Source organism: Trichechus manatus, unplaced genomic scaffold, assembly GCF_000243295.1.
Source record: "Trichechus manatus latirostris isolate Lorelei unplaced genomic scaffold, TriManLat1.0 scaffold00003, whole genome shotgun sequence".
In the NCBI taxonomy this organism is placed as follows: domain Eukaryota; kingdom Metazoa; phylum Chordata; class Mammalia; order Sirenia; family Trichechidae; genus Trichechus; species Trichechus manatus.
In genome coordinates this window covers 24,431,951-24,459,308 of record NW_004443939.1, presented here as the reverse complement: position 1 = coordinate 24,459,308, position 27,358 = coordinate 24,431,951, and the positions used below count along the sequence as shown (strand labels likewise).

The 27,358-nt window shown below is 36.2% G+C and overlaps 1 protein-coding gene across 1 annotated transcript in view; it reads right to left on the bottom strand.

Annotated features, from left to right (window-relative positions):
- MSH4 (mutS homolog 4) overlaps window positions 1-27,358 on the bottom strand; it is a 125,749-nt gene that overhangs the window by 8,801 nt on the left and 89,590 nt on the right. Inside the window, exons 16-19 of the mRNA XM_004369069.2 lie at window positions 10,714-10,832; window positions 5,661-5,789; window positions 3,245-3,419; window positions 1,724-1,812 (exon numbers count right to left, since the gene is read on the bottom strand). Coding sequence (XP_004369126.1) covers window positions 1,724-1,812; window positions 3,245-3,419; window positions 5,661-5,789; window positions 10,714-10,832 — 512 coding nt within the window. The remainder of the gene's footprint in view (window positions 1-1,723; window positions 1,813-3,244; window positions 3,420-5,660; window positions 5,790-10,713; window positions 10,833-27,358) is intronic.

The window sequence follows — 27,358 nt, the reverse complement described above, 5'->3', positions numbered from 1 at the left end:
TGGGCAAAGGATATGAACAGGCACTTTGCCAAAGAAGACATTCAGGTTGCTAACAGACACATGAAGAAATGCTCACGATTATTAGACATTAGAGAAATACAAATCAAAACTACAATGAGATATCATCTCACCCCAAAAAAGCTAGCATTAATCCAAAAAACACAAAATAATAAATGCTGGAGAGGTTGTGGAGAGACTAGAACACTTATACACTGTTGGTGGGAATGTAAAATGGTATAATCACTTTGGAAATCGATTTGGCACCTGCTTAAAAAGCTAGAAATAAAAGTACCACACGATCCAGCTATCCCACTCCTTGGAATATATCCTAGAGAAATAAAAGCCATCACAAGAATAGATATATGCACACCCATGTTCATTTCAGCACTGTTCACAATAGCAAAAAGATGGAAACAACCTAGGTGCCTGTCAATGGACTAAAGGATAAACAAATTATGGTATATCCACACAACGGAATACTAAGCAACAATAAAGAACAACGATGAAGCCGTGAAACATAACATGGAGGAAGCTGGAGGTCATTATACTGAGTGAATTTAGGCAGTCACAGAAGGACAAATATTGCATAAGACCACTATTATAAGTACTCAAGAAAAAGTTTAAACATAGAAGAAAACATTCTTTGATGGTTATGAGGGTGGAGAGGGAGGGGGAGGGTTATTTACTAACAAAGAATAAAATAAAAGTAAACAAAAAAAAGAGAGTAAAAAGTAATACTTTTATTATTTATCTTTTATTAGATAGATCTAACTACTTCATGAAGTTATGAAGTTCACATATGATAATAGAAGAGCTCTGAAAACTAAAACGTTTTGTAAATGTTGTGCAATGTGATTTTTATTTTTAAATGCATACCTTATATAGATTTATTTTCTCATCATAAAGTTAGTATAGCAATAAGTATGGTAGGAACTGAACTAACTTTTGTCTCCTATCTTACCAGCTGATTTGCTGGGGAAGGCTATAATTAATAGATCAGACCAAAAGAGTTTTAAGAAGTATTTATTTAGGAATTAGATTTTTTAAACTTTATTTATTTAAATTATTACATATTTAGAATAAAAAGCCATAATAAGGATATAAACTAAAGATAAAATAACAAACTAAAACTAAAATAAAGATATAAACTAAAGATGAACTAAAAATATTTTCTTTAATTTGAAAAGCAAAATAATTCTTTATTTAAATTTTTTATTGTTGTAGAAATATATAACAAAATTTTGGCCAATCAACTATTTTTACATGTACAGTTCTGACACTGATTACATTCATCATGTTGTGATGATCACCACTATCCTTTCCCAAATTATTCTACCATGATTAACAGAAACTCAGTGTGTCCAGAGCAATGACTACCCTTTTCCTCTTTGCTCGCACCCCTGGTAACCACTAACAAGCTTTGGTGTCCATACCTTTGCCTATTTCATACAAGTGGGACCATACAATATTTGTCCTTTTGTGATTTACTTATTTCACTCAGCATAATGTTTTCAAGATTCATCCATGTTGTAGCATGGCTGAGTAACATTCCATTGAATGTATAAACCACACTTTGCTTATCCATTCATCTGCTGATGGACACTTGGGTTGTTCCCACCTTTAAGTATTGTGAATAGTGCTGCAACGAACATAGGTGTACAGATATCTGTTTGCAGTCTTGCTTGAAAAACAAAATAATTCTTATTGCTAAAGAGTTTCTTACCAAAATTTGTCTGGTAATTTGAGTCGTGATTTCTTTGGCATCCAAGACAATTGATGGTGGGAGTGATGACACCTCTGCAGCTTTTAATCCTAAAAATTATTTAAAAAATAAAAATAAATAGGGCTTCAATATAATTATTGCTAGTATTATATTTTTTTTAACTAGTGTTAATATTTTCTTCACAGATTTAAACTTCCCTTTCTATAAGAATTTCTGAATTACTCAACTATTCTCAAAATTATATTTCCCAAAGCTTTGGGTGACAATTTACCAATTACTAGATTTAATAACTTGTCCAAGACATTTAAGGCAAATTAGAATATGAATTACCACCTCTAAGGTAGCAGAGAAACATGACAGGAAAAAGAAAGGAAAGGACAGGAAAGGAAAAGAGGCAATCAGAAAATAATAACATTGAAAATTCAACTACAAATACAGTTGGTTAAAAGAAGGTCAAAGGATATGGGTTTTGCAGGGAGGGATAATGTCTACACATAGAGATTACCGTACAGGTGGACATTTGTTTATTTAGTAGTTCAGTGGCAGAGGGATTTCTCAGAAGATGTAGTGGAAGGTGACTACTCTTCATGTAGATTCAAAAACCAACTATTATTCTCATGTTTTCAAAGCTTTGTATTGGATAAACAACATATAAGCTGTCTACTGTGTGCCAATACTTACTGCTTTAGATACAATAAAAGCAACGCTAACATTTATGTCGTCACTATGAGTCGGAATCAACTCAACGGCAACGGGTTTGGTTTTGGGTTTATGGTATGCATTTCATACTTGATAATTAATTTAATCTTCACAATCCCACATACATGGAAAATTATCCCTCATTTCATAGATAATGAAATTGAGACTTATAAAGATTAAATATCTGGTGAAAATAAGTTATCCAGTTGATATCCTATTTCAAATAGCAAAATAAAGATGCTTTTCTTTTTTCTCACAAGGATCACGCCCATAGATAAAATAATTATTGGAAATTTAGATGAACAGATCAATTGGAAATTCTCTGAATTCATGAGATTTTACACATGTCATATAATGACTTAGATAGAAAGTATCTAATCAACTTTAAGAATATTGTATGGGTTAGTTATACAATCCCTTTAAGATTTTAAATTTAATTACTAAGTATCCTAAACCTAAAGAAAACAGAGAAAGAACCTTGTTAAGGGTGTGTAGGAAATATACAATCTTTAATTTAATATATAAGTTGTAAATATAAACTAAATTACATTTTTCTAAGGATAGAAACTAATACTTTCTAGGGCTTTTACATGTCATTATAATTCTACACAGTTACTGGTTTGTAACAATTTAACATTAAGCTTAATACATACAAAATGTGAGTTTGAAATATCATGGAAAATACAATCTTAGAGCATATAAGCACCCCAAAGAATGAGAGGGAAAGTTGCTGAGACTGACAGCTAAGTAAAAAAGAAAAGGAAGTTTGCCAGGAGAATATGTAGTGTCTGAAAGTATAAATATAATTTCTATATACAATACCATAATTTTTTTCTTCAGTGAGTCCCTTAGAAAGTTTGTAGGTATACAAGATTGTTTCTTTATTTCTTGAGGGGTTCTTTACATGTTGAACTTCAAAATGCATGTTTTCCACATTAGGATACAGGACATCTATATGGCATAGTTCCAGGAAATGTGTAGCAAACAGCGTAAATGCCTAGAACATATAATAGCCAGCAAATAACAGTGCTTTAAAAATGAACTAGAAAATTCTGTTTTAACTATTTAAATGTAACAATTTGGCTTAATTTTCCAAGTAGCTTGGCAGAGATGCAGGAATATAACTAATAACTTAGAGGCTGAAATGGTCAATTCATTTTAAACTGTTCTGAAAATTTACATTCAAAGTAGGAAAATGTGGATTATGTTTTGATAAACACATGTATGCTACATTACTGGAAAGATAACAAATCTAAAAATATAATCCTAAGAAATACATCTGAAGATATAAATATGTCTGAAGATATTGAAAAGATGAAGCTTATCACAAATAAAGCTATTTACTGAGGCAATCATTTATTAGAAAAGTAACCCACAAACAAAACCATAACATTTCTCTCAAGTTTTTAAAAACTTATGTTAAAAATAGCTTCCCTCCTTATAGGAGCCCTGGCGGCACAGTGGTTAAGTGCTACGGTTGCTAACCAAAGGGTCAGCAGTTTGAATCTACCAGTCGCTCCTTGGAAATCCTATGGGGCAGTTCTACTCTGTCCTCTAAGGTCACTATGAGTTGGAATTGACTGATGGCAATGTTTTTTTGTTTTTTTTCCCCCTCCTCATAAGTAGTTTCTGGCAAGTGCAGCAAATGGATTGTTTAAGATATTTCAAATTGCAAAGATCTATAGTTTTTAGATTTGCATTTTTGTTTGGGTTAGGTCTTTGTACGGGAAGAAAAGATTGAGAACACTGCTTAGGACAATGGCTCAAATTTTATAAATCCCCTGGGGAGTTTGTTGAAGACGAAAATTCTTGGTGTTCATCCTCCAAAATTCTCAATACGTAGTTCTAATGTGGGGTCCCAGAAATCTGCATTTTCCATAAGAACTTTAGGTGATTTTGATGCAGGTGGTCCAAGTGATTTATGATCAAAACACGGTTTCCAACCCAGAAGATACTAAAGCAGACAGAGGTTTGAATAACTGGTTATACTTTAAGACATCACCAGTGAGAAACTAAATAGGTGATCAGTGGAAAATTAAAATACTAAGACATTAAAAAGTAAAAATTTGGCAAAATGGCTATCAACCATGAAAGGTGTGGAGAGGGAAGCAAGAGCTATGTATACGACAGAAAAATAAAAAATCCCAACTCCCTACTCAACAAATCAAAAGGAGTATAAAAATAAACCAAATTTATAAAGCGACAGGAAAATATTTAGAAATACAATAAACTATTTATAAGCCAAGGACTGTGTTCAATTTGTAAACCTATTTCAGCTCAATTCAATCTAACAAGTAATTATTCAGTGCCTATATATTGCTGGAATCGTGTTAGATCAGAAAAATAATAACTAACTTTAAGTTCCTGAAAAGGAACTGGCAATAACTATATTTTTATTAAATTATTTTACACTAGAAAGAGTATTCAAAAATATTAGTGAAAGCATTATTCTTTGCTATTACAGAATACCTCAGAAACAGACTTTAATAAGCTTTTAACACTCACATAGATTCAGAATTACAAAGACTAATGTTATCTATTAATATTACTTTTGATCCATCACATAAATTTCTTTAAGTATAAAATTAGATTTTTCTCATTCATATAATAAATCATTATATACTCTCATTTAAGATAATGAATTTCATGTTAGGGACATTTTAAGGTTCTTTAAATATGAAAAATACTTTTAAGTTTTTTTCATATTGGTATATTTTTTGAGTGATCATCTAAAATATATTTTACAAATTATTTTAATAGAACAAAAATCATACTTCGTTTTAGAAGAAAGTATAGTTGGTTTGTAAAAAATCTTTTTCTTCAAAAGAATGAAATTTTAGTCAGGTCATTTTCCCTAAAATGACCTAAGATGCCTTGTGCTTTATTTCATGTTATGACATCATACTCAATGTTATTACACATGGGGATTATTACTGAAATGCTTTCATAGTTTGCTATTTAACTGATTAAACTAGAGTCAAGTGACCAGTTTTTAGATTATTTACAATTCTTGATTTCCTCCTTTCCTTATCGACATCATGACTATCATATTAATCATTTCCACTTCTATCAAAAATGAAGTAACAAAAATATAAATGCTATTGTATGGTTTTACTACTAAAAATCATTGAAAAAGCTATTTGTGAGTACCCATAAAATCCAATCATGTTAAATATGTAAAGGTTGTATCAAAAAATGACTTAAAATTAATACACTTAAAATAAATAGGAGAGAATACCTTTAAGCTCAGCAGATGTTCACAAACAGCATAACAAATTCCAATTCCTTCTTCTGTATTAGTACCTCTACCAAGTTCATCAATTAATATGAGCGATTTGTCATTAGCATTATGTAGAATATATGCTATCTGAAAAATATAATTTTAATATTATTCACTGTAACCAAGCTGCTATCACTGTTATAGAAAACAAAATGAGGAGAAATCCAGTCTCTTCATTAGTTAATCTGAAATATATTTTTATGGAGAAATCCTGCTGAGCAGAGAAAATGACATGTTGTTTTTCTTTCTAAAAATCTCATGACTATTAATTTCAATAATAATAGGTGATGTGATACAAGGAAAAGATTAGTCCAAAGGACTAATGGACCACAGCTACCACAGCCTCCACCAGACTGGGTCCAGTACAACTAGATGGTGTCTGGCTACCACCACTGACCGCTCTGACAAGGATCACAACAGAGGGTCCTGGACAGAGCTATAGAAGGATGTAGAACAAAATTCTAACTCACAAAAAAAGACCAGATTTACTGGCCTGACAGACTGAAGATACCCCGAGAGTATGGCCCCCAGACACCCTTTTAGCTCATTGGTGAAGTCACTCCCAAGGTTCACCATTCAGCCGGGGATTGGACAGCCCCATAAAACAAAACGGGACTAATGAGGCACAGCAGTCCAGGGACAAGGACTAGAAGGCAGGAGGGGACAGGAAAGCTGGTGATAGAGAACCCAAGGTTGAGAAGGGACCGTGCTGACATGTCACGGGGTTGTTAACCACTGTCATAGGGCAATATGTGTACTGTTTAATGAGAAACTATTTGTTCTGTAAACCTCCATCTAAATTACAAAAAAAAAAAGCATTATCTACGTGAGATCAAATCGACAACAGCAACTCAAAAGGTTTAATGTGAAGCCTAGGGGGCAGTGAGTTGAAGATAATGGTGATGGAATAATTTGGAAAAGGATAGTGACAATAGCAGCACAACTGGAAGAATGTAATCGATGTCACTGAATTGTACATGTAGAAATCTTTCAAATGGTGTATCTTTGGCTATGTATATTTTCACCAAAAAAAAGCTCCTCCAAGGTCGAGAAGGGAGAGTGTTGACATGTCATGGGGTTGTTAACCAATGTCATAAAACAATATGTGTACTGACTGTTTAATGAGAAACTATTTGTTCTGTAAACCTTCATCTAAAGTACAATAAAAAAAAATTTTAAAAAAGTGATGTGGATAAAAATAGACATATGCATATGTATGTGAGAAAACACAGAGTAAATAACTGTTATCTAAATATTGATGCTTTAGACACAGTGAAATAAAACAAAGATATGAATTAAATGTTTAAATAAACACAAAAATGGTCATTTTACTCTTCACCAATGACATACTAATTGCTGTCATAAAATACTTAAGACCCTCTCATATTTATTTATTATAAAATTTTTTATTGTGGTAAAGTATATATAAAACATTTGCTACTTTAATCATTTTTACGTGTACAATTCAGTGTCATTAATTACATTCAACCCATTGTGCAACCATCACCACTACTGATTTCCAAATTTTTTTCATCATCCTTAACAGAAACTCAGGACCCCTTAAGCATTAACTCCTCATTCATCTCCCCCTCCCACTCGTCCCTGGTAACTACTAATAAACTTATATCTCTATGCATTTGCCTAGTCAAGATATTTCATGTAAGTGGGATCATAAAGTATTTGTCCTTTTGAATCTAACTTATTTCACTTAGCATAATGTTTTCAAGATTCCCCATATTGTAGCGTGTATCAGGACATTGTTTCTCTTTATGGATGAGTAATATTCCAGTGTATGTCTGTACCACGTTTTATTTATCCATTCACCTGCTGATGGACACTTGGGTTGTTTCTACCTTTTGACTATCGTGAATGATGCTGCAACGAACATTGTGTACAAGTATCTGAGTCCCTACTTTCAAGTCTTTTGTGTATACCCCTAGGAGTGGAATTGCTGGATCATCTGGTAACTCTATGTTTAACTTTTTGAGGAACTGCTAAAAGGTTGTCCACAGCAGCCATACCATTTTACATTTATATCAGCAATGGATAAGGGTTCCAGTTTCTCCACATCTTATTTTCTGTTTTTTGTTTTTTTCTGAAATAGCCATCCTAGTAGGTGTGAAGTGGCATCTCATTGTGGTTTTGATTTGCATTTCCCTAGCCCTGGTGGTGCAGTGGTTAAGAGCTAAGGCTGCTAACCAAAAGGTCAGCAGTTTGAATCCACCAGCCGCTTCTTGTAAACCTTATGGGGCAGTTCTACTCTGTCCGATAGAGTTGCTATGAGTCGGAATCGACTTGACGGCAACAGGTTTCTGTTTTGTTTTGTTTTTTTAATGACTAATAATGTTCAACGTTAGTTCACGTGCTTATTGGCCATTTGTATATCTTTTTTTCATATCCTTTGTTCACTTTTTGATTGATCTTATATTTATTAACATTTCTTTATATCCAGAAAAGATAGAAGGAAACATTTAGAAAATTGTAACCAAGTCCATGAGTCTTGGTTAAATAAATACATTTTAAATCCATAACCAACAAAGATCAAAACTTTAATTGACAGAAATGCTTCTTCACCACTGAAGATTATTAACTTCTTTCTCAAAATATGAAATGCCATCATAACATAAAAATTACATAACACAAAAGTAACCTTTACAGCTATTTTACCTTTTTATGTAACTAAGCTTCTTGACAGCTGTTGTTATTAGGTGTCATCAAGTTGGTTCCAACTCATAGTAACCCTACATACAACAGAACAAAACACTGCCCGCTCCTGCACCATTCTCACAATCATTGCTATGTTTGAGTCCATTGTTGCAGCCACTGTGTCAATTCATCTCTTCAAGGGTCCTCCTCTTTTTCACTGACCCTCTACCTTACGAAGCATGATGTCCTTCTCCAGGGATTGATCCCTCCTGATAATATGTCCAAAGTACGTGAGACGAAGTCTTGGCATCCTCATTTCTAAGGAGCATTCTGGCTGTACTTCTCTCAAGACAGATTTGTTTGTTTTTCTGATAGTCCATGGTATGGTCAATATTCTTTGCCAACACCATAATTCAAAGACATCAATTCTTCTTCAGTCTTCCTTATTCATTGTCCAGCTTCAGCATGCATATGAGGTGACTGAATTACCATGGCTTGGGTCAGGTGCACCTCAGTCCTCAAAGTGACATCTTTGCTTTTTAACACTTTAAAGAGGTCTTTTGCAGCAGATTTGACCAGTGCAATATACGTCATTTAATTTCTTGACTGTTTCTTCCATGGGTGTTGATTGTGTATCCAAGTAAAATGAAATCCTTAACAACTTCAATCGTTTTTCCACTTAACATGACATTGCTTCTTGGTCCAGTTGTGAGGATTTTTGTTTTCTTTATGTTGAAGTGTAATCCACATTGAAGGCTGTAGTCTTTGATCTTCATCAGCAAGTACTTCAAGTCCTCTTCACTTTCAGCAAGCAAGGTTGTGTCATCTGCATAGTGCAGGTTGTTAATGAGTCTTCCTTCAATCCTGATGCCCCGTTCTTCATATAGTCCAGCTTCTCAGATTATTTGCTCAGCATACAGACTGAATAAGTATGGTGAAAGGATACAACCCTGACACACACCTTTCCTGATTTTAAACCACGCGGTATCCCCTTGTTCTGTTCTAATGACTGCCTCTTGGTCTATGTACGTGTTCCTCATGAGCAGAATTAAGTGTTCTGGAATTCCTATTCTTGGTAATGTTATCTATAATTTGTTATGATCCACACAGTTGAATACCTTTTCATAGTCAATAAAACACAGGTAAACATCTTTTTGGCATTCCCTGCTTTCAGCCAAGATCCTTCTGTTAGGCTCATCTTCCGGCATGATATCAGACAGTGTTTTGCTGCTATGCATAAGGTGTCCACTGGCCAGTTTTTTTAGAGGTAGATCGTCAGGTCCTTCTTCATAGTCAGTTGTAGTCTGGAAGCTCCACTGAAACGTGTTTACCATGGATGACCCTGCTGGTTTTTGAGATACCGGTGGCGTAGCTTCCAGCATCACAGAAACCTGCAAGCCACCACAGTACGAAAAACTACCAGACAAGTGGTGGTCTTGAGGGCTAGGACCATTTAAAAATACACCTCAGGTCCTTAGTATACAGCTATACTCTCCATAGATGTTCAATGAATACAAAAAAGAACAGTTGCCATTAAGTCAATTCTTAATTATGGTGACCCCATGTTTGCAGAGTAGGACTGTGCTCCATGGGGCTTTCGAGACTGTGACCTTTCGGAAACAGACCTCCTGGCTTTTTTTCTGAAGCACCTCTGGATGGGTTCAAACTGCCAACTGTTCAGTTAGTACTCAAGTGCTTAACCATTTGCACCACCCAGGGACTCCATTCAATAAGTACTAAATAATTATGTAAATGTCATATACTACGAAGCATTTGATAACTTTTTTCTCCCCATATCTATTTGCAGAAAAGTATCCAACTGTAGAGTGATCCAGTAACTCCTACCTACTAAAGATAGCCCTAAAACTATATATATTTGATTCCTTCCACCCTTCAAGCCTACTTGAGATTTGGTCAGGTTAGAAATAGGTGATGATGAATAATTTGTTATAAGAAGTGAAAATTCTCTAAGGGCAAAGAAAAGAATGATTTTTAAAAGTATGCTAACATGGTGATCTTTTATTTTAAAATCAAGCCTAACAGGAACAAGATACTATGCAAAAAGGTATTGAACAGGTCTTTTCTGAAAATAAGTATTTTATATATTCCATATAAGAGCATGAAAGCACATTTTTATCATTGAGTTATACTAGCTTTTTAAAACTGTGTTTTCCACAAAACATTTACTTCCATTTCCTCATAAGACAGATGTTAGGAAGCTGTCTTTGACTGCCCTCTGGCTCTTACAGAGAGGTATAAGCACATCTCCACATTTTAGTAAAAGAGTACTTTCTTATATGATAATTGATCATTAGTGGAAGAAGTCAGTAAGTTTACTAACACAAGAAAAGTTTAATTCAGGTACCTCTTTCATTTCCTTCATAAATGTTGATGAATTTGTTTCAATATCATCATCAGTACTGATTCTTGTAAAAATTTGTTCAGCAATTCTAAAGGAAGAATATTCTGCTGGAACATAGGATCCTGTAAAATATAAGATCAAAGTAAATTGCAGTGCTTTTAAAACATACAACTACTACCAACATTTTGCACTTTCCACCAACTCAGACTACTTACTAAGCCTAGCTACGAAATATGTAGTAGAAAGAACACTGGACTTGAAGTTCTAGGACATGGTCCCCCCTCTATCAGCAGAACTTAACTCCCTCAGTCTCAACATTCTCATATATAAAATGGAGATAATACTTACCCTACTTACTGTACAAATTATTTGGAGGCTCAAATAATATAGTATATGTTCAAGTAAATTAGAAAAAGATATTATAAAATTTTTAAATAATATAGGTAGATAATAAAGAATAAAATTCAAAATATTAAAATTTGAAGGAATGTTTATGAAGTTCAAGTTGATAAAATTGTTATAGAAAGACATATTAGGAAATATCTGCTATTAGAAATGTGTAGAAATACCCAGAAGCAGAATGATGGCAAAACACTAAAAAAAAGTGAATTTTCATCCATAAGACTAAGTTTCTACCTGAGAAGTTATCATGCTGACTACTCTAAAATATTCACCTTTTAAAAACAAATCATCCAATGATTAATGTACCTGTCTCTAAATAGAACGGGATATAAAAGGCATTCTAACCTCATAACAATATAGATAACCATATATAAAAATAGTTGATTGGGGAAAGTATCAAGTATGACAGAACTCTGTGTAAAAAAAAATGGTAGTGAAGAATAATGGGAATGAAGAAACAGAACCAGATCATTCCGGATTTAAAACAAAGGTAAGAATAAATTTTTTTTTTTAAAAAAAAGGCCTAACCCTGAGGAATAAGGTCTAGCAGGAAGAGAAGGAAAAGTCAGGTTAATACTAATAGTAATAATATAAGTACAATAACAATAGTAACTATAATTATAGTACCTACCATTTCACTTATTAGGCATTTTACATTCTTTGTCTCTAATTAAATTCATTGTCTTTAATTCTCAATATAATTCATTAAAATAGGTATTATTATTATTCTCATTTTACCAATGAAAAAACTGAAGCTCAAGATCACAAAGCTAGTAAGATGCACCTCTTCCATAATTATATGCTAGAGCAGCTCTTTAATACCTAGTAATCTCATGATAAATGTTTGCTGAAAGAAAATATGGAGTGACAGAGCCAGAATCTGAGTCAGAACTGTCTGGCTCAAAAAACAAAACAAATCCTCTTTCCATTTTTCCACAATACATGATACATGAGTAATCTGTTACCTTCTTTAGATTCAGCAGAAGGGTGGAACAGTTTCCTAACTTACAGCGTGGATTCTAGAATCAGGCTGCCTGATTCTGTGTCTTACTAGCTACGTGATCTTGGGCAAACTATTTAACTTCTCAATGTCCTAATTTCCTCATCAATAAAGTGGAGATAATAATAATACTTATCTCATTAGAAAGTTATGAGGATTAGTTAGATAATACATGCAAGGTATATAGAACAGTGCCTAGCATAGTAAGCACTAAGTATTAGTTATTAGAGCAACTGGAATAGAACTAAGGCCAGTTAGAAAGAACTGATACTGGATGATCTTGATCAAGGCCTCTCTGATGAGCCTGACTTTCCTTATTTTATAGACACTGAACAAATATTTATTGACGGTCTGCTATATGTCAGGGTGAATGACATAGGCATGAGCCTGCCCTCATGAAGTAGAACTTACTTATTTTTTAAATTTAATTGTCTTATGGACTTTTCAGAAAGATTAAATGGGAAAACAAATGTGAAAGTGCCAAGCAGAGAATATAGCATGTATTATCAATCGGTATATGTTTATATTTTCTCCTCTCTCCTACCTCCACCAAAAGGCTCTCAACATTTTTTAAATCTAGATTATTGCAGAAGACACTCAGCTGGTATTTTGCTTTTGATCTGGCTCTCATCTAACCATCCTCCACACTTTCACCAGAGTAATCTATCTAAAAGGCAGATCTGATCACAGCATTCTCTTGCATAGAATTCTTTAATAGCTCCCTGCAGATTTCTGGGAGAAGTTCAATCTCCTCAGTTAAGTACCTAAGGCCCTTCATGATCTGACCCTAATCCATCTCTCCATCTTTATATACCACCACTTCTCACAGTCACGCATTGCTCTAGCCTCTGGACTACTTGTAGTTCCTTGGGCACATAATACTTTTTCTTGCTTCCATGTTTTAGAACATATTCTTACCTCTGCCTGGCAAGTCTCCTTCTTTTTCTATACTATCTTTAAGCCCATAGTGTTTTATATACATTATCTCACTTAATCCTTACAATAATCCTTAGAAGTAGGTAGTATTATAATTTTCATTTACAGATAGGAAAACTGAGGCTTAGAGAAGTTAAGTAATTTGTCAAAGATCACACAGCTAGTAACTGAACAAGCTAGATCTATCCCCAAAGCCTATATTCTTAACTTCCATGTCCCATTATTTCCTTTGATGGTCAGACTATATGAGATACTAAATATACTTTTGGTGTTTCTGTAGTTTAAGATGAGTAGTAACAAGTTCATTAAAACTAACAAACCTTTAGCTAGACAGACTTGGGAAAAAAAAGAGATGAGAATAACTAAAATGAGAAATGAAAATGAGGACATTACTACTGACCCAACAGAAATAAAAAGTATTATAAGAGAATACTAGGAACAATAGTATGCAACCAAACTAGAAAGCCTACATGAAATGGACAAATTCCTAGAAAGACACAAACTACCTAAATTGACTCAGGAAGAAACAGAAATTCTCAATAGACCTGAAGAGATTGAATCAGTAATCAAAAACTTCTCAACAAAGAAAAGTTCAGGAGTAGATGACTTCGGAGTCTCTAGGTGGTGCAAACAGTTAATGAGTTCAGCTGCTAACCAAACTGTTAGCGGTTCAAGTCCATCCAGAAGCACCTTGGAAGAAAGGTCTGGTGATCTACTTCTGAAAAATCAGCCATTGAAAACCTTATGGGAATTCTTGGAAGATGGTGGCATAAACAGATCATTGTTCCAACTCTCCCCCCAAAATACAACAAGAAATAAAACAAAGAAAAAGTGCTTGGCTTTGAGGGACTCTGAATCGGGGAGCAGAGGAAAACAGCTGGGAACTGCAGACAGGCAAGAATCAACAAATCAGCGAGTTGAATATGGTAAGAAAATTGCTTCTCCCAATGTCCCTGCCCCTCCTCCCAGCCACACAAGCCACCAGCTGCTGTGAACTGGGGAAGCGGCCCCAGAAAGGGAGCCTGCCTCCCTAACCACCACAGCCCCTGCCTGTACAAAGAGATATGAACCCAAGCTTCTGCTCTAAAATCAACAAGGCAGACCTCCCCAGGCGTCCGTTTAAAGTATGGCAGCACCTCCCTTACTGTCAGCTGCAAGCCTGTTAGTTGCTACAGAAGGCCCATGCGGTAGAGTCTCCTCTTACAGTCAACCCTCTACCTGCCTCCCTGCACACCTCATAGCTCAGGCCTCCAAAACTAACAGGACAGATCACCCGAGGAGTCAGTTCAAGTCTGTCTGCTCCCCTTTACAGTCGGTGCTGAGGACTGCTGACTAAGGCTGCTGTGTGCTAGGAAGCAGGCATCTGTAGTGGAAGCTACACTCACAGCCAACATACTACGGGGGCAGGAGGGCTCTGATAGCATCAAGGCAGACCCACCTGGAGGTCCATGTGAAAACCCCTCCCCCACCCAGACACAGTCACCTGCAAACCTGCTGTGAATTGCTAGAGAAGGCCCCTTCTCTGAAGTCTGCTCCCATAGTCAGCATTCTACCTGCCTCCCTGCGCACCCCATAGCTCTGGCCTCTGAAATCAACAGGACTAACCTCCCTGGGAGTCAATCAGGGTTCATCTGCCCCCATTTCTAGTTGGTGTCAAGGGCTGCTGACTGAGGCTTCTGTGTGTTAGGAGTCTTGAGTGGAGGCTGCACTTACAGCCAACAATATACTGGGGGGACTCTGATAACAACAACACAGATCTCCATGGGATTGTGATCAAAGCATGACACTTCTTCCCCTACCTGGTAATTGTTGGTTGCCAGGCTGTTGCAAACTGCTATAGAAAGTTCCCGCAGTGGAGTCTGCTCCCATAGTCAGTACTCTACCTGCCTCCCTGTCATGGTTTGAATTATATCCCCCCAAAAACGTGTGTATCAATTTGGCTGGGCCATGATTCCCAGAATTGTGTGGTTAGCCTCCATTTTGTGATTGTAATTTTATGTTAAAGAGCATTAGGGTGGGATTGTAACACCACCTTTACCCAGGTCACATCCCTGATCTAATGTAAAGGGAGTTTCCCTGGGGTGTGGCCTGCACCACCTTTTATCTCTCAAGAGATGAAAGAAAAGGGAAGCAAGCAGAGAGTTGGGGACCTCATACCATCAAGAAAGCAGTGCTGGGAGCAGAGTGCATCCTTTGGACCGGGGTACCGGCACAGAGAAGCTCCTAGTCTGGAGGAACATTGATGAGAGGGCCAACAGAGAAAGAAAGCCTTCCCCTGGAGCTGTGCCCTGAATTTGGACTTTTAGCCTACTTTACTGTGAAGAAATAAATTTCTCTTTGTTAAAGCCATTCACTTGTGGTATTTCTGTTGTAGCAGCACTAGATGACTAAGACACTCCCTGAGCACCCCATAGCTCAGGCCTTTGAAATCAACAGGACAGACCTCCCTGGGGATCAGTTTGGGTCTGCCTGCTTCCCCTTCCAGTCAGTGCTGAAGACTGCTGACTGAGGCTTCTGTGTGCTAGGAAGCAGGCATCTTGAGTGGATGCTACACCCACAGTCAACATACTATGGGGCAGGCTCAGATAGCACCAAGGCTGACCTCCCTGGAAGTTCGTTTGGAGTGTGACAACCCCTCCCTCAGCTGGTAACTGTTGGTTGCTGGACTGATATGAACTCCTACAGAAGGTTCCCTACAGTGGAGTCAGCAGGTGAATCACCTAAGAAGAAACTGCTGTCCCAACCACCACAGAGCCACTGAGGCTCTGAAACCAAGACAGATCTGTTGGAGGTCCTTCTGGGGAGTGGCAGTTGCTCCTCCTCCTGAAATGGAGGAAAGTTGGCCTGTGCTTGTTTGAATGCCAACTCAGATATAAGCAGCCCCTACACAGCAGGGATGGAAACCTTGGGAAAAACCGGAGGGCAACACCCAGCCCCAAAGGGGGCTCACTGGGTATGGGTTTTCCAACTAAAAATGTGGTTACAGAAACATAGAACAGAAGGAAGTAATAACGAGAGAGAGAGAGGGGATTGTGCCCACTGGTGCTCAGGTTGATTAATACACGATATCTCGCCTGAGTGGTGATGCCTGCTCATGGACAGACTGACCAAAGCACGTTCTCTGGCGCATTTGGGAGAGACTGAAGGTTGAAAACTGAGATCTAGAACTTCCAAATCTTAATTAAACCAGGGAAGGAGAAGGAGATATCAAAGACAGAGACAGGAAACAGTAAGCAAAACCTGAAGGCTGTGCCCACCTAAAAGTTTTTGCAGATAGCAATGTGGGAAAAAACACCAAATACTGGGGAAAAGTGGGAAAGTTAACACCCTCAGAAATTCCAATGCCCCAACAAAAAATCACAAGATACACAAAGAACCTAGAAACAATGGTCCATCCACATGAGTATGACAAAGGGAGTGAAAGCACATCTAGAGCTGACCAAATAATGGAAAAAAAAAAAAAAGGAACAATATAAACAACATTAAACATAACTAAAGAATTCAGGGAAAACAGAGACAAAGAGCTAAAAGGAGTAAGGAAAACAGTGCGAGAACAAAATGAGGATCTGAAAAAAGAGATACTGCAACTGAAAGGGACAATAACTGAAATGAGAAACACAATAGGACTTACCAACAGGTTTAATCAGGCAGGTGAAAGAATCAACAAATTAGAGGATAAGATACTTAAAATTAGAGACCATGAACAGCAGCAAGAACAGAGGTTCAAGAAGGCTGAGCAGAGTTTAATGGAATTACAGGACAACAACAAAGACAACATCATGGGGATTCCAGAAGGAGAAGAGAGAGAGAAAAGGACAAAAGAATATTTGAAGAAATAATGACAAAAAAATTCCCCAATATAACGAAGGACATGAAGCTACAAATCCAAGAAGCTCAAAGAATCCCAAGCAGGATAAACTCAAATTGATCTACACCAAGAGACATCATAGTTAGGCTCTCAAAAAGTAAAGATAAAGAGAGAATTCTGAAAGCAGTGAGAAGGAAGCAAACAGTGACATAAAAAGGATCTTCAATAAGATTAAATGCTGATTTCTCCTCAAAAACATCGGAAGCCAGAAGGCAATGAAATGATATATTTAAAGAACTGAAATGGGGGAAGAAATTGTAAACCAAGAATACTATAGCCAGCAAAACTATCATTCAAGAATGAGGGTGAAATTAAAACATTCCCAAACAGAAGCTGAGAGAGTTCATGCCCTCCAGACCAGCCCTACAAAAAATAGTAATGGAAGTTCTGTAGATGGAAGGGAAAAGACACTAGGAAGTAATTCAAAGCTATACATAAAGAGAAAGATCCCTAATAAAGGGAAATGCATGGACAAGTATAAGGGCTAGTAATAAGGTATTCATGAATGATAATCCTAAATGTTTTATCCTTCTTTTTTTTTAATAACAAGTATATAAAAAGCAAGGATAAAATTATGTTACGGGCACATGAAATATAAAGACAATTAGTGATAACAACAACAAAAGGGGGTAAGAGGAATAGTATACAGAATTTACTGTGTGTCACTAAAGTTAAGTTGGTACTAACTTATCCTAGAATGTTAAATACAAGCTGTTAAATGTAATATTCATGGTAACCACTAAGAAAATGTCTAAAAAACTTACACAAAAGGAAAGGAGAAGGAAACCAAAAAGCCTCACTACAATAAACCAACAAAACACAAAAGCAAGCAGTAGTAAAGGACAAAGGCAAAAAAGGCATAAGACCCACAGAAAACAAATAACAAAATGGCAAAATAAGTCACTTCTTATCAGTAATTACACTGAATGTAAATGGACTAAATGCTCTGGTCAAAAGCCAGAGAGTGATAGAATGGATTAAAAAAAAAAAAAAAAAAAAAACATGATCCAACTATATGCTGTTTATAAGAGATACATCTTAAACCCAAGGACACACAAATAGATTAAAAGCAAAAGGATGGAAAAAAATATTCCATGTAAATAATAACCAAAACAGAGCTGAGGTGGCAATCTTAATATCAGACAAAGTAGACTTCAAGACAAAATCTGAGAAGAGATAAAGATGGACATTATATAGTGATAAAAGGGTCATCTAATCAAGAAGATTTAACAATCATAAATATATATGCACCCAACATCAGGGCAACTAAATATGTAAGACAAACACTGATAGAACTGAAGGGAGAAATAGATAGCACTACAGTAATAGTTGGAGACTTTAATACTCCACTTTCAATACTGGACAGAACACCTAGAAACAAGATCAACAGGGAAACAGAGGACCTGAATGACACTATAAACCAACTAAAATTATTAGACATATGTAGAACACTCCACCCAACAACAGCACAATATACATTTTACTCCCGTGTATATTGATCATTCTACAGGATAGACAACATGTTAGGTCACAAAGCAAGTCTTGATAAATTAAAAAAATTACAAAATATTTTCTCTGACCACAATGGAATAAAGCTAGAAATCAATAACAGAAAAAAAAAAAAGCCTGGAAAATATACAAACACATGGAAACTAAATAACACACTATTAAACTACCAATGGGTCAAGGAAGAAATAAAAAGAGAAATCACAATTTTCTTAGTCAAATGAAAATGAAAGCACAACATACCAAACCTTTTGGGATGCAGAAAAGGCAGTACTCAGAGGGAAACTTATAGCAATAAATTCCTACATGAAAACAGAAAAAAGGTCACAAATCAAGAGCCTAACTCAACAACTCCAAGAACTAGAAAAAGAAGAGCAAATTAAGCCTAACTCTACCAGAAGAAAGGAAATAACAAAGATCAGAGTAGAAATAAATAAAATCAAAAACAGAGAAGCAATAAAACCAGAAGTTGGTTCTTCGAAAAGATCAATAAAATTAACAAAGTTTTAGCTAGACTGACAAAGAAAAAAGGAGAAAAGATGCAAATAACCAAAATAAAAAATGAAAGAGGGGACATTACAACTGACCTGACAGAAATAAAGATAATTGTAACCGAATATTATGAACAACTGTATGGCAACAAACTGGACAACCTACATGAAATGGGCAAATTCCTAGAAGCACATAACCTACCCAAATGACTCAAGAGGAAATAGAAAGTCTCAACAGACCCATAACAACTGAAGAAACCAAATCTGTGATCAAAACACTCCTAACAAAAAAAAGGTTCTAGACCAGATGGCTTCACTGGAGAATTCTACCAAACATGTAAAGAATAATTGACACCAATACTGTTTAAACTCTTCCAAAAAAAACAGTGAAAGAAGGAATACTCCTTAATTCATTCTATGAGGCAAATGTAACCCTAATACCAAAACCAGACAAAGATACCACAAGAAAGCTACAGACCAATATCTCTTAAGAATACAGATGCAAAACTCCTCAACACAATACCAGCAAACAGAATCCAACAGTATATTAAAAGAGTCATACATCATGATCAAGTGGGATTTATTCCAGTAATGCAGAGATGCTTCAACATTAGAAAATCAACCAACGTAATATACCACATCAATAGATCAAAGGAAAAGAAACATACGATCATCTCTATGGGTGCAGAAAAAGCATTTGCTAAAACCCAATACCACTTCTTGATGAAAACCCTGAAGAAGATTGAAATCAATGGGAAATTCCTCAATATAATTCAGGACATGTATGAAAAGCCAACAGCCAACATTGTATTTAATGGAGAAAGCCTGAGGACTTTCCCCTTGATATCAGGAACAAGATAAGGGTGCTGGCTATCACCACTTTTATTCAATATTGTATTAGAAGTCCTAGCCAGAGCAATAAGACAAGAAAAAGAAATAAAAGGTATCCAGATTAGAAAAGAAGCAAAATTATCTCTATTCACAGATGATATGATGTTATACATAGAAAATCCCAGAGTCTTCAAGAAAACTTCCAGAGCTAACAGAGGAATTTAGCAAAGTTTCAGGGTATAAGGTCAACAAACAAAAATCAGTTGGGTTTCTATATACCAGCAATGAGAAATCCGAAAGGGAAATTAGAGAAACAACTCCATTTACGATAGCACCTAAGAGAATAAAATACTTAGGAATAAATCAAACCAGGGACATAAAGGACTTATACAATGAAATTTATAAAACACTGCTGAAAGAGATTGAAGAAGACTTAGATAAATGGAAAGATTGGATTGGGAGACTTAATATTGCTAAAATGTCATTACTACCCAAAGCAATCTATAGAGTAAATGCAATCCCAGTGTCATGGACTGAATTGCGTCCCCCCAAAAATGTGTGTAGCACCTTGGCTAGGTCATGATTCCCAGTATTGTCTGATTGTGTTATCTGATGTGATTTCCTTACGTGTTGTAAACTCTACCACTATGATGAGATTATATGTGATCTCCTCATGTGTTGTAAATTCTATCACTGTGATGAGGTTATACTGATGAGGTTGACAAGATTAGTGTCTAAATGCAATCTCTTTTGAGATATAAAAGAGAGAAGTGAGCAGAGACACATGGGAACCTCATACCACCAAGAAAGCAGTGCGGGGAGCAGAGCGTGTCCTTTGGACCTGAGGTTCCTGCACAGAGAAGCTCCCAGATCAAAGGAAGATTAACGACATGGACCTTCCTCCAGAGCCGATGGAGAAAGCATTCCCCTGGAGCTGACACCCTGAATTTGGACTTGTAGTCTACTGGACTGTGAAGAAATAAACTTCTTTTTGTTAAAGCCATCCAGTTGTGGTATTTCTTTTGGAGCAGCACTAGATGACTAAGACACCCAGTGAAAATTCCAATAGCCTTTTTTACTGAAATGGAAAAACGAATCCTCAACTTTATATGGAAAAGCAAGAGGCCTTGAATAGCCAAAGCAATACTGAAAGAGAAGAACAAAGTAGGAAGATTCACACTTCCTGATTTTAAAATATACCATACAGCTACAGGAATCAAAACAGCCAGGTACTGGTATAACAACAGACACATAGACTAATGGAATAAAATTGAGAGTACAGAAATAAGCCTACACATCTATTGTCAACTGATTTTTGACAAGGGTGCTAAGTCCATTTGATGGGGACAGACGGGTCTCTTAAATAAATGATGTTGGAAAAACTGGATTTCCACACACAGAAAAATGAAACAGGACCCATTCCTCACACCATACACAAAAACAAATTCAAAATGGATTAAGGACCTGAATGTGAAAACTAAAACCATAAAATTCTTAGAAGAAAATGCAGTGGCAATGCTGTCAGGCCTAGCTTTTAACAATGGATTACTAATATAATAATAAAAGAACAACAAAAAACAAAATAAATAAGGGGGACCTCATAAAAATTTTTGTTTATCAAAAGACTTTAACAAGAAAAGTGAAAAGTCAAGCTATTGACTGGGAGAATATCTTTGGAAACTATATATCCAATAAGAATCCAATAATCAATATATATAAAACTTAGACAACACAACAACAAAAGCACAAATAATCCAATCATAAAATGGGCTAAGGACTTGAACAGACATTTCACCAAAGAGGACATTCAAATGGCCACCAAACACATGAAAAGATGCTCATCATCATTAGCCATCAAAGAGATGCAAATCAAAATCACAATGAGATACGATTTCATTCCCATTAGGCTAAGATTAAAAAAAAAAATGAAAACAAATGTTGGTGAAGATGTGGGAAATTGGGACACTTATCCGTTGCTGGTGGGAATGCAAAATGGCACAGCTGTTGTGGAAAACAATGTGGTGGTTTCTCAAAAAACTAAAAATAAGACTACCATATGACCCAGCAATTCTACTTCTAGGTATATACCCAAAGACTTGAAAGAAAAGACACAAAAAGAGACTTGGTACACCGATGTTCATTGCAGCACTATTCACAATAGCTAAAAGGTGGAAACAATTTAAATGCCCATCAACAGATAAATAAATAAACAAAATGTGGTACATACATACAGTGAAATACTACTCAGCCAGTAGGTGAAATGAAGTCTTGATACATGCTACAATATGGATGCATCTTGAAGACATTATGTTGAGTGAAATAAGTCAATCACAAAAGGACAAATATTGAATGACCTCACTTATATTAAAAGACAAGAAAAGTCAAATGTATAGAGACCAAAGTTTATTAGTGGTTACCAAGGGCAGGAGGAAGGGGGGAAAGCAGGGTTAATGATGATGGAAAAATCATATTGATTAAGGGTAGGGTTGCACAGGTTGTAATTGCTGTCAATAAGTTAGTTGTATACCTGTTAAAAGTTGAATTGGCAAATATTGTGTGATAGATAGATTTACAACAATTATTAGAAAAAAAAGAGTAGCTGCTGAGGCTGTTTATGTACAATTAGACATTTCAGGCGATTTGGTTCCTTAGTTTGGAGTTTTAGGGGCATGGTTTCATGGGACATCCCAGTTAATTGGCCTAATAATGAGTTTAGTGCTTCTGTTCTGTCTTCTAGCTTGTTGCATAGTGCCTGGGGTCTTAAAAGCTTGCAAGTAGCCATTCAAGGCACAAAAATTGGTCTCTATTCACCAGGAGCAACAAGGAAAGAAGGAAAGTCAGGTACACGAGGATATGGAATATGTGGCTAATTGTGTCTATGAACAACTACCTCCTTTGCCATGAGACCAGAATAACTGGATGGTGCCCGGCTACCATGACTGAATATTTTGATCAAAGATTCCATAGAAAAATCCTGACCAAAAGGGGGAAAAGGTAGAACAGAATTTAAAATTCTTATGGACTCCAGACTTCCTGGAGCCATGAAGGTTGGATGAACCCCTGAAACTACTGTGTTGAGATAATCCTTAAACCTTAAACTAAAAATATCCCCGGAAGTCTTCTTAAAACCAAACAATAGCTTAGCTTAACTACTAAAAAATGTCTGCCTTGAGCATTATGCTCTTTTAAGAGCTATCTATATTGGATCAAATTGATAATAGCAACTCAAATGATGAGAGGGCAGAAAGGTTATGTTAATGAGAGAGGAACAACTCAGAGAAGTAGGGTGAGAATGGTTACACAACATGAAGAATGTAATCAATTTCACTAAATTATACTTGTAGAAACTGTTGAATTTGTGTATGTTTTGCTATGCATATTCTTAACAACAACAACAAAATTAATAAAACAGAAAAAGAAAACCCTATGGAACATAGTTCTACTCTGACACACATGGAGTCACCATGAGTCACAGTTGACTCGATGGCAACTGATTTTACTGGTGAATTATATCAAACATTAAAGAATAATTAACACCAATCCTTCTCAAACTCCTCCAAAAAAATAAAAGAGGAAGGAATACTTCATAACTCACTCTATGAGGCTAACATTACTCTGATATCAAAGTCAGATAAAGACATAATAAGGACAGAATACTAAGACCATATCATTTATAAACATAGATGCAAAAATCCTCAACAAAGTACTAGCAAACTGAATCCAATGGCATATTAAAATGATTACACATGATGACTAAGTGGGTATTTATCCCAGAAAAGCAAGGGTGGCTCAATATAAGAAAATCAATCAATATAATACACATGATCACCTCAGTTAATGCAGAAAAGGAATTTGACAAAATACAACACCCCTTCATGATAAAACACACTCAGTAAACTAGGAATAGAAGGTAAGTATTTCTACATGATGAAGGGCATTGAAAAAAAAAAAAAAACCCTTAGCTTATATTCAACAGCAAAAGACTGAAAGTTTTCCCCCCAAGATCAAGAATGAGACAAGGATGCCCACTTTCACCACTGCTACTCAACATTGTACTGGAATTTCTAGTCAGATAAACTAGGCAATAAAAAGAAATAAAAGACATCCAAATCAGAAAAACAGAAGTAAAACTATCTCTATTTGAAGATGACATGATCTTATAAAGCATATCCCAGAGAATCCATGAGAAAACTACCAGAGCTAATAAATGAATTCAGTAAAGTTGCAAGATAGAAAATCACTTGTGTTCCTATACAACAGCAATGAACAATCTGAAATGGAAATTAAGAAAACAATTCCATTTACAATAGCATCTAAAAGAATAAAATACCAAGGAATAGGTGATGGAAAACTTTTACATTGAAAACTACAAAACACTGCTGAAAGAAATTAAAGACCTAAATAAATGGAAAGACATCCCATGTTCATGAATTGGAAGACTTAACGTTGTTAAGATGTTAACACTACCCAAAGTGATCTACAGATTCAACAAAAACCCTATCAAAATTCTACAGCCTTCTCTGCAGAAATGGAAAAGGCTGATCCTCAAACTCGTATGGAATTGTAAGGGCTGCAAATAGCTAAAGTGATCCTGAAAAAGAACAATGTACTTGCAATTTCAAAAAGCATTACAAAGCTACAGTACTCAAAATAGTCTACTGCTGTAAGGACAGACATATAGACCAATGAAATAGAATTCTTGCTGTCAGGTGCCTTCAAGTCGATTCCAACTCACAGCTACCCTATGTACAACAGAATGAAACACTGCCCGGTTCTGCACCATTCTAACAATTGTTGTTATGCTTGAGCCCATTGTTGCAGCCAACATGTCAGTCCATCTTGTTGAGGGTCTTCCTCTTTTTCACTGACCCTCTACTTTATCGACCATGATGTCCTTCTCCAGGGACTGATCCCTCCTAATAAAATGTCCAAAGTACATGAGATGTAGTATTGCCATCCTTGCTTCTAAGGACCATTCTGGCTGTACTTTTTCCAAGACAGATTTGTTCATTCTCTGGCAGTCCATACTATATTCAATATTCTTCGCCAACACCATAATTCAAAGGCGTCAGTTCTTTGCTCTTCCTTATTCGTTGTCTAACTTTCACATGCATATGAGGTGATTGAAAACACCAAGGCTTGGGTCAGGAGCACCTTAGTCTTCAAGGTGACATCTTTGCTTTTTAACACTTTAAAGAAGCTTTTTGCAGCAGATTTGCCCAATGCAATGTGTCGTTTGATTTCTTGACTGCTGCCTCCATGGGTGTTGATTATGGATCCAAGTAAAATGAAATCCTTGACAATTTCAATTTTTTCTCCATTTATCATGATGTTGCTTAGTGGTCCAGTTGTGAGGATTTTTGTTTGCTTTATGTGGAGGTGTAGAATTAAAAGTCCACAAATAATCGCATACATATATGGCCAATTGATTTATTTTATTTTATTGTTGTACTTTAAGTGAAAGTTTACAATTCAGGTGAGTTTCTCATACAAAACTTTATACATACATTCTTATGTGATCCTAATTGCTCTCCCTATACTAGGACAGGACACTCCTCCTTTCCTCCCTGATTTCTTGAGTCCATTCAACCAGCTCCTGACCCTCTCTGCCTTCTCATCTCACCTCCAGACAGGAGCTGCCCATTTAGCCTCATCTATCTACTTGAGCTAAGAAGCACACTCTTCACAAGTATCATTTTCTGTCCCATAGTCCAATTTAATCTTTGTCTGAAGAGTTGGCCTCTGGAATGGTTTTAGTTCTGGGTTGACAGAGAGTCCAGGGGCCATGCTTTCTGGGGTTCCTCCAGTCTCGGTCAGACCATTAAGTCTGGCATTTTTACTAGAATTTGAGTTCTGCACCCCACTTTTCCCCTGCTCCATCAGAGACTCTCTGTTGTGTTCCTCGTCAGGGCAGTCATTGGTGGTAGCTGGGCACCATCTAGTTCTACTCGTCTCAGACTGATGAAGTCTCTGGTTTATGTGGCCCTTTCTGTCTCTTGGTCTAATACTTTCCTTGTGTCCATGGTGTTCTTCATTCTCCTTTACTCCAGGTGGTTGGGACCAATTGATGCATCTTAGATGGCCACTCGCTAGCTTTTATGACCCCAGACGTCACTCACCAAAGTAGGATGCAGAACATTTTCTTAAAAAACTTTGTTATGTCAATTGAACTAGATGTTCCCTGAAAGCATGGTCCCCAAACCCCCGCCCCTGCTACTCTGTCCCTCGAAGTGTTTGATTGTATTCAGGAAACTTCTTAGCTTTGGTTTAGTCCAGTTGTGCTGTCCTTCCCTTCACCTAAGATAATTCTTGTCTACTATCTAGTTAGTAAATAACCCTCTCCCTCCCTCCCCACGCCGTAACCATCAAAGAATGTTTTATTCTGTGTTTAAACCTTTTCTTGAGTTCTTATAATAGTGGTCTTATACAATATTTGTCCTTTTGTGACTGAATAAATTCACTGAGCATAATGCCTTCCAGATTCTTCCATATTATGTTTCACGGCTTCATTGTTCTTTATCATTGCATAGTACTCCATTGTGTGAATATACCATAATTTGTTTATCCATTCGTTTTGTTGATGGGCACCTAGGTTGCTTCCATCTTTTTGCTATAGTGAACAGTGCTGCAATGAACATGAGTGTGCATTTATCTATTTGTGTGACGGCTCTTATTTCTTTTGGATATATTCGAAGGAATGGTGTTGCCAGAACGTATCGTACTTCTATTTCTAGCTTTTAAAGGAAGCGTCAAATTGATTTCCAAAGTGGTTGTACCATTCTACATTCTCACCAATGGTGTATAAAGTGTTCCAGTCTCTCCACAACCTCTCCAACATTTGTTATTTTGTGTTTTTTGGATTAATCCTAGCCTTGTTGGGGTGAGATGGTATCTCATTGTAGTTTCAATTTGCATTTCTCTAATGGCTAATGATTGTGAGCATTTCTTCATGTGTCTGTTAGCTGCCAGAATGTCTTCTTTGGCAAAGTGACTGTACATATCCTTTGGCCATTTTTTAATTGGGTTAATTGTCTTTTTGTTGTTGAGTTTCTGCAGTATCTTGTAGATTTTAGAGATTAGATGCTGATCAGATTTTTCGTAGCCAAAATTTTTTTCCCAGTCTGTAGGTTGTCTTTCTACTCTTTTGGTGAAGTCTTTTGAGGATCATAAGTGTTTAACTTTTAGGAGCTCGCAGTTATCTAGTGTCTTTTCTCGTGTTTATGTATTGTTAGTTATGGTTTGTATTGTGTTTATGCCCTGTATTAGGGCTCCTAGTGTTGTCCCTATTTTTTCATCCATGATCTTTATCACTTTCAATTTTATATTTATGTCTTTGATCCATTTTGAGATAGTTTTTGTGCATGGTGTGAGCTATGAGTCTTGTTTCGGTTTTTTGCAGATGCATATCCAGTTGTGTCAGCACCATTTGTTAAAGAGACTATCTTTTCCCCAACTGACAGACTTTGGGACTTTGTCAAATATCAGCTGCTCATAGGTACATGAATTTATGTCTGGATTCTCAATTCTGTTCCATTGATCTACGTTTCTGTTGTTGTACCTGTACCAGGCTGTTTTGACTGCCGTGGCAGTATAATAGGTTCTAAAATCAGGTAA